The 8,934-nt window shown below is 36.0% G+C and overlaps 1 protein-coding gene across 3 annotated transcripts; it reads left to right on the top strand.

The window, feature by feature from the left end:
- Positions 1-2,480: 2,480 nt before the first annotated feature.
- LOC8269534 lies at positions 2,481-6,724 on the top strand. Of its 3 annotated transcripts, XM_048374727.1 has the most exons (4): positions 2,481-3,537; positions 5,068-5,144; positions 5,263-5,402; positions 5,769-6,724. In XM_048374727.1, exons 1-3 carry the CDS (start codon positions 2,743-2,745, stop codon positions 5,396-5,398), a joined length of 1,008 nt encoding a protein of 335 aa, XP_048230684.1. In that variant the 5' UTR covers positions 2,481-2,742; the 3' UTR covers positions 5,399-5,402; positions 5,769-6,724. The 3 variants fall into 3 exon arrangements, with proteins under 3 accessions (XP_048230684.1, XP_015578006.2, XP_015578007.2); XM_015722520.3 differs by lacking the exon at positions 5,769-6,724 and having other exon boundaries at positions 2,484-3,537; positions 5,263-5,702; XM_015722521.3 differs by lacking the exon at positions 5,769-6,724 and having other exon boundaries at positions 2,485-3,537; positions 5,278-5,702.
- Positions 6,725-8,934: the final 2,210 nt, after the last annotated feature.

Below are 8,934 nucleotides of genomic sequence, written 5' to 3'. Positions count from 1 at the left end.
AAATATTTTTATTCTTACAAAGATTTGCAACAAACAGTTATTTTGGGGACTCCTTTTATTAATTTGATTACCCCCTTCAAAGTAACTACTGGTGGAATTATTTTCAAAGCTAAGGGTTCAAAAGTTGTTTTTCCTTTTTCAGAAAAACCTAAGAAAAGAAATCTCAATCTTATAAAAGCTCACTCAATTTATAATTTTGAGATAAATGCTTTAATTAAAGGAAAACAAACTAGCTTTTCCATCTAAAATAAGATATGAGTTTAAAAAGAATCTAAAGCCAATTGCAAAATGATTTTGTCTAAAAAAGAATTTATGATTTACAAGAAAAAATCGAAAGATAAGTTTATTCAGATCTTCCAAATGCTTTCTGGAAAAGAAAACAGCATACGGTAGATTTACCATATGAAAAAGAATTTAGTGAAAAACAAATTCTTACCAAAACCAGGCCCATCCAAATGAATGAGACCTTAGAAAGACACTGTAAAATAGAAATCAAGGACTTAGAAAAGAAAGGCTTAATTACCAAATCAAGATCCCCCTGGTCGTTTACAGCTTTCTATGTCAACAAAAATAGTGAAATAGAAAGAGGTACACCTAGATTGGTAATTAACTACAAACCTTTAAATAAAGCTCTTAAGTGGATTAGATATCCTATTCCAAACAAAAAAAAAAATCTTCTTCAAAAGCTTTATTCTGCTTTCATTTTTTTAAAGTTTGATATGAAATCAGGATTTTGGCAAATCTAGATTCATCCTAAAAACCGATACAAAACTGCATTTACAGTTCCATTTGGCCAGTGCGAATGGAATGTAATGCTATTTGGTTTAAAAAATACTCCTTCTGAATTTCAAAAAATTATGAATGACATTTTTAATCTTTATTCAAAGTTTTGCATTGTGTATATTGATGATGTACTAATCTTTTCAAATTCTTTGGAACAACATTTCATACACTTAGAGACATTTTTTTATGTTGTTAAGAAAAATGGTTTGGTTGTTTCCAAGTCCAAAGATCTTCTTCAAAAGCTTCATTCTGCTTTCATTTTTTTAAAGTTTGATATGAAATCAGGATTTTGACAAATCTAGATTCATCCTAAAGATTGATACAAAACTGCATTTACAATTCCATTTGGCCAGTGCGAATGGAATGTAATGCCATTTGGTTTAAAAAATGCTCCTTCTGAATTTTAAAAATTATGAATGACATTTTTAATCTTTATTCAAAGTTTTGCATTGTGTACATTGATAATGTACTAATCTTTTCAAATTCTCTGGAACAACATTTCAAACACTTAGAGACATTTTTTTATGTTGTTAAGAAAAATGGTTTGGTTGTTTCCAAATCCAAAGATCTTCTTCAAAAGCTTTATTTTGCTTTCATTTTTTTAAAGTTTGATATGAAATCAGGATTTTGATAAATCTAGATTCATCCTAAAGATTGATACAAAACTGCATTTACAGTTCCATTTGGCCAGTGCGAATGGAATGTAATGCCATTTGGTTTAAAAAATGCTCCTTCTGAATTTTAAAAAATTATGAATGACATTTTTAATCTTTATTCAAAGTTTTGCATTGTGTACATTGATGATGTACTAATCTTTTCAAATTCTCTGGAACAACATTTCAAACACTTAGAGACATTTTTTTATGTTATTAAGAAAAATGGTTTGGTTATTTCCAAATCCAAAGTATCATTATTCCAAACGAAAATTAGATTTCTTAGGTACTACATCTCCCGGGGAACTATTACCCTAATTGAAAGATCTCTAGTTTTTACTTCAAAATTTTCAGATAAAATTTTAGAAAAACTCAATTGCAAAAGATTCCTTGGCAGTTTAAATTATGTCATGGATTTTTATCCAAATTTAAACTGTTTAGCAAAACCTCTCCATGATAGGTTAAAGAAGAATCCCCCTGCATGATATGATGAGCATACATTGTCCAGTTTACTTCTGCACACTGGAATGATACTCAAAGAAATTATTCAATTATCAAAAAAGAAATTCTTTCAATAGTCCTATGCATTTCAAAGTTTCAAAGTGATCTTTTAAATTAAAAGTTTATTTTAAGGATTGATTGTAAATCTGCAAAAGAAGTATTGTAAAATGATGTTCAAAATATAGCTTCAAAACAGATTTTTACGAGATAACAAGCTATTCTTTCTGTTTTTTATTTTGAAATTGAATATATAAGAGGAGATTCAAATTCAATACCAGACTTTCTAACCAGAGAATTCCTTCAAAAATAGAAGAAAAGCCAATAGCAAATGCAAAAGCTAATCAAAGCCCTAAAAATGAGATTATTTCCTCCTCTTCAAAGCCAATCAGAACCTGTACTGAGATTATTCATGAAGAAATAAACAAAAGCAAAAAAGACTCAGCCCAAAAACAATTTCAAATACATAAATAGTTTGCACAACAACCTTCTGAGTTTTTAAAGATGATCCATATATATATATTTTAAACATTAAAGGGCACATACTTGTTATGTGCAAAATAAGTTATTTTCACTTCCTATCAACTAAGTAAAATTTTTTGAGTCCCAGCAAGCTAGTTGTGCTCGACTTACCAATTAAGACACTCGTGACATTTCGAGGTTCAAACATCCGATTGTTATTTTTTGAAAAGTTCAGACACTGTTGTCCCTTGTCCTTTTGAAACTTATTTTCCTTCAGAAGTTATTACATTTCGGCAATTTTACTTTACCAACCCAATCATTTGGCTCCACTTCACCCCTTCCACCAATGCTCTGTTCAGTCTCCGCCGGCACCAAGTCCGGTTCAAACTGGCTGGACCGCCTCCGCTCCACCAAAGGCTTCCCGGCTACAGAAAATCTCGACCTTGACAACTTCCTTTCCAATTCTTCACTTCTCAATCCTTCCATTTCCGAGTCCACACTGTCTCATAACAAACGAGTGACCTCCGATCAGACGCAATTTCCTGACACTTCAAGCGAGAACGGAGAAAAAGAATGGTTTGGTCTAGTCACCAATGTTTTATGCGACCTCTTCAACATGGGTGATTCCCAAGATAAGAATTCAAGACTTTCTGGGACAAAGAGCTCCAGGAAACAAACAAACCCTAAGTTTTTTGACATTGAATCTGTTAGAAAAGAGGAATGTGTACAGGTAGCAACACCGGCATCGTTTCGTTCTGATAATAATTCGAACGTTGTTGGGATGAATGCTGATTGTTTTTCGAATGATGACGACAACAACGTGGACGAGGAGAAAGAGAAATGCAGCAGTGATAAAGAGTTGAAAGGGTACTCGAAGAGTGAAGTGACGGTTATAGATACGAGTTTTGAAATGTGGAAGTTTGATAAGTTGGTGTTTAGAAGGAAAAATATATGGAAAGTTAGGGATAAGAAAGGGAAGTCATGGAGTTTTTCTTCCAAGAAGAGGAAAGGCAATCAGTTGGAATCTGCGATTGGAAATGGAAATGTTGGTTGTAAGAAAAAAGCAAAGATGTCTTCTGACTCTCAGTTTGCCTCATCCAAGGAATCCAATGGAGGGGACTTTGCACTGCCATCTAATGACGTAAGTTTATGTGGCTCTCTTTAGATTGGAGTGTACTATTTTGGCATGTACTTTTATATGAACAACTGATTATATTATTGTTGCTGCTTTTTTCACATAGAATATAGGCATTAAGCAAATTCTTAGCCCTGCAGAGTCATTTTGAGCTTAAGATATGCTGTTTCCGTTGAATTTTGAATCTAAAAATAGCAATCAGACAATTTGTAGATTTATAACCTATGTCAAAGAGTAGCTTGCAGATGTTGAAGTGGAAGGTCTTTATAGAGGAGGGAAGAGTAAATGAAGTAGAGATTATTTAGTTGAAATGGTTGATATAATCTTTGTTAGCTTGAAACTAAATGGGATTCCATTCGTACAGCTTAAGAAATACTGAAGCTTGATAAGTTTGTGCTATCTTCTGTACTTATCATGAGCTAGGGGTGTGGCAATCTTCTACTTATTCTTTCATTAATAAACTAATGATCACCTATTCAGTTTGTGCCTTATAGATATTAGGTTCGAAGCTGGTTATTGAACAAAGCTAGTAGCTTCTATGCTTGAGAAATTTGCAGTGTCTGTTTCTGTACCAATTACTATTTTGGCAAATGTTTTGCTCTTCAATATTTGGCATCTTATTGCCCTGGATGATACCACCAAATTTGAAAGACTTGAGATCTGGAATTTAATGGGTTTACTTCATTTTCTGGCAGTTGTATTGTCTGAATGTGATGAACAAATAAGATTATCATGATAAGTAGATAATGGGTTTACTTCATTTTCAGGCAGCTGATTATCATAATTTGATGAGTAAGATTATTATGTGGCATTTTCTAAGTGCGTGATGCGTTATCGTTTGTGATCTAATGGAGCACACTATATTTTGGTTGATTGTGATATTCTTAGCTGATAATGGGTGTGGTAAATGAACTCAGAATCTTGTTAAGTGGCTATTCCATGCATTAACACGCAGCAATCACATAGTAACGTTTCTTTTTGCCTATTACATCAACCATGTAGTTTGAGTTGATTGCATTCATTGAATTTCATTATTTTTAATAGACATGGAGATCTTTTTTACTTTTGTTTGTATTGCTCTGTTGATTCTTGACGGCCATAAGCATAGGATATAATAGATTTATAATTTTAATAGATTAAAACATTTGGTCCTTGATTACTTTTGGCTGGGATAAGTGATCTCTGACATTCCATTATCATGCAGCTTTGTGCTTTTAGTCTACTGACAAAGTTTGTGTATTTATGCATGTCTCATTACTATAGTTGTGCACTTCCTATCTTTTTCAACTGCTCCAGAATTTAACTTAGTAAATGCACCTTGGAGTATCTTGTTCTGCTGATTGGAATTGGTTTGTAAAAGTTTCATTCCAAAATACCCATCTAAAAGCTGTTCATAGTATGATCTTCAGTTAAACTGATCTTTCAGTTGCATGTCCCATTTGGAGGATGGCTTAATTTAAAATTTTAAATATTACAACCTCAATCAAAATGTGCCAAAAAGTCATTAAAATGTTGCTTATCTTTTTTCTTATGCAGGATCATGAACTACAGAATAAGAAAAGAGAAGTTTGTAAAGATACATTTGATAATCATTTCCAAGTTTCCGGAAAGAGGCAAGTATACTTGCAGCATGTGAGCTATATTATGGTCTTCTTGAGACCATTTATCCGTATTCCTTGCTGCCTGCATTTGCAATAGAGATTACTTTTGTTCTTACTGAACTCATTGCAGGATTCATTTTTCCAGATCATCCAGGAAATCAAAGAAGAATGGCTCATCTGTTATTCTTATCAAAGCTGTACCTACAAGCAAGAAATGTGGGAGAAATCTTCCCAAAAACTGTCTCAAGGACACTCAAAGGCAATAATAATGTGAGGCTTAGCTTTTGTCCTAGAGTATGCAATTCCTTCTTCAACAGCTTTATCAATTTTTTGTATCAGTAAATTGCTTAATTGGGTTCTCTAGTTGCCCATGGAGAAGGTAAAAGGAATTGACTATTGAGGATAAATTGAAGGTGCCTCAATCCCATTGACTTGATTCTGAATCAACGATTGATCAACTGATCTCTGTATCACTTTGTAACCATGCATCTCTTCTTTTTTTCTTAGGGAAAAGGGGAAAATCTTTTAATTGGATTGAGCTCAATAAAGCATGTTCTACGTCTTCATGGATGTGCTTTTTGATATTTTCATTTTCATTTGATAACTTGTGGAAATTCATGAGTTGTAATTCTGCAGATGTGATTTTTGGAGTAGCAGAATGACAAAGACAGCAGATATGCATGTAAATAAATCACCATATTATGCTGCCATGGAGAAGTCCAAATCTATTTTCAAGTCTCATGTGATATTGAAGGCCCTCTTAAAACAAACATTGGACAAGTGTCAACTTATCTTCCCTCTTTTGCATAACAGTTTCAATGGAAGTGCCAAATCGGGACTTATAATATGTTCTTTTCATCATAATTAATACTAAGGAAACGAATATCATCCATACTTGATGAAAATGCAGGAGACCTAGTGACTCTTGAAGTTATCAGCAGTAATGAAACACTCTTCAAGACAACCGCCTTCATTTGATGTTGGAGACATAAAGATAGTCCTACAAGAGCAGCCATCACCTCAACTTGGAGCACAGACATACACATCTGAATCTTCTTTTTGGATAGCTAGAATCGCTTCACCCTGAGAATCTCAAATGACAGCCCTAAAACCCACTACTCCCCGCTCTTCATAAAATTGATGCATCAGTATTCAACTACAAACAACCAAAGGGAGGAGCTGACCACTTCACATTTCCTTGAGGCCTCATTGAATTAGAATTCCGGGGATTTGATTAGGCTGATTGGTAATCAAATAGAAATCGCAAAGCTCTATTACTGCTACCCACTAGATCGTCATGCAAGCGCTCAAAAAGACATCGATTTCGCATATTCCAGTTAGCCCACAACAGAATAGGGAACTTTTCCAGCAGCTCCTCATCCTTCAGTTTCATCACTTCAGAGATCCAAGCTTTATCGGAGTCCAATTTGAGAGACCAACCAGAAATGACTGCTACAAGGACAATCCTTAAGAGCATGAATCGATGATTCTAAAGCATCGCTACACCTGAATCAACTGATATCAAGCATCATTCCCTTTCTCTCCAAGTTCGCAGCACTATGAAGTAAATCCCCAACCGCTCGCCACATGAATGTCTTGACTCTCGGAGGTATGTTGAGATTCCAACGCTACTTCAATACTGGATTACAACCAATATAGAGCTTGTGGGATTATTAAATCTGTCACGACCCCACCCGTGGGCCCGTGACCGCATACACCGAAACCCGTAGTAGTTCGACACTCACCGGGATTTAAACAAATCTCATCCCAAATTAATATTATTAAAACCACAAATTATCTTAATAGCTACATTTTACATAAATACTTGGCCCCGCCATAAAACTAGGCGAGACCAAACTCGAAAATTTACAACCGATACATCTACTATTACTACTCATGAGAATCTAAGATTTACCAATTTACATACCAAATCAAATACATCACCCGATGATGAAGGAGTCAAGTTACCGAATAAGAGTCATGGATAACCAAAAATATAAATGGAGACCGCTACCCCGAGAGTGAGTTAAAATCAAATAATCTAGATACTATTGCTTCTTCCTCGGAAAACATAGATTATTCAAATCGATATCAAACAATACTATAATTATACCCTACTATTTCCTTCACATAAAAATATTAATCATTCGAATCAAAATATCAACCATGCACGTAAATACAATCCATATTATAATCATACCATAATAAATAAATAAATGAATAATAAAAATATATTTTTACTTTTACGGACGAGTGGCTCTAGAGAACCCTAAACCCCAAAATCTAATGTACCATTTTGGCTCTCTTAATCCAATAAGATCGGGCGCTTCAGAGAGCAAGCTCGATCGTGGTCCTTACCTCCAAACAACACTTGAATTCCAAATAAGCCGGCCAGAGAGCATCGCCGACCGTGACCTTAACTCCTAATCAATCGAACTCACCCTGCAGAGCAATGCTCGATCGGGCAAACAAATCCATAATAACCTTATGTCCATAATCATTACCGCAGACGTCCCGATGTAACCCACCAAAGGCATGTTCTACAAGCCACATTTCCCAATTCGCAATCATCATATATAATAAATATCATTATCCGATGAACTCAACCAACACATATCGAAATGAAGATTAAAGATTTAAGGTAAAACAACGTGCAATTTGTGAGGGAAAAATAATAACGTTTATCTTATTATAACATAATAATAATTATATTTATATTATTTCAAATATTAATAATCAAGTGAAATCATTTATTTTGCGATACTAATAATCATATTAAGCACAAATTCTAAATAGCATATTAAAATCAGACTAGCAACAGCGCAAAGATTAAATGACTTTAACTCACAGGATTGGCGACCTCCTAGCTCGCTCCTGCCTCGTTTGAGCGAGCCGAACTAATGATCTAATCACGGAAAACAATTTATCAAAACGATGAAACAATTACAATAGATCCTAGGTCTAGATTCCTACGACTGACTGTCTAAGAATCTCGACTCAGGAGAATTCTACCGAAAATCCGGCAGAACCTCCCTTACAACACGAACATTACCCCCCATAAAAACGGGTCCAGGACCTGCCAGAAAAACACTCCAAATATCCAACAATTCAAACAATAGGAGTCGGGTCCCCAAACTTCACTATTTCCCGACTCCGCCACACAGCACAAAATACGAGGCAGGCAAACTAACAGACAATTATTTTTGACTCACAAATAACATCAAATACTCAATATAACCCAATAGACACAATTAAACCAAGAATTTCTAAAATTAACGGGCCAAAGATAATTACCGAGACGCTCGATCGCTCGGTCGACTCGCCTCCTAGTCCGATCCCCGCCCGATTTTTCGATCCGACACCCGATCATCCGGAGAGATTTGCGGACGATCTCAACCGTCGATTCGCAAACGAAGCCCAATCGCCACGTAAACTGCCATCGCGAAGCTTGAGGAGAGTCGGGATACATCCTCCGATCATCCATCCTCCGCCGGAGCTCACGGAAAAGCCCAAAACGTCACGCCACCATTTTCTCTCCACCGAGAATCTCCGATTCCCGGCCACTAAAACCGACGCCGCTATCAGCTAAAAGGAAGCTCTCTCCAAGAGGAGCCGATCGCCACCGAGATCGCCGTAAAGGCTACCGAAACGCCGAACGACGCCGGAAGCCACCGCCACACGCCGCGCGATTCCGCCGCCGCCGACGCCGCCACCGCCCACCGCCACCATCGGCTCGCTGCTGACGCGCGCCTTCCGACGCCAACGCCGCCTCTCTCTCCTCCCTTTCTTCTTCTTCCTTCTT

This window comes from Ricinus communis, chromosome 1, assembly GCF_019578655.1.
Source record: "Ricinus communis isolate WT05 ecotype wild-type chromosome 1, ASM1957865v1, whole genome shotgun sequence".
NCBI classification, from domain to species: domain Eukaryota; kingdom Viridiplantae; phylum Streptophyta; class Magnoliopsida; order Malpighiales; family Euphorbiaceae; genus Ricinus; species Ricinus communis.
Note: the sequence above shows the minus strand (reverse complement) of the source record. Positions and strands in the feature narration are given on the sequence as shown.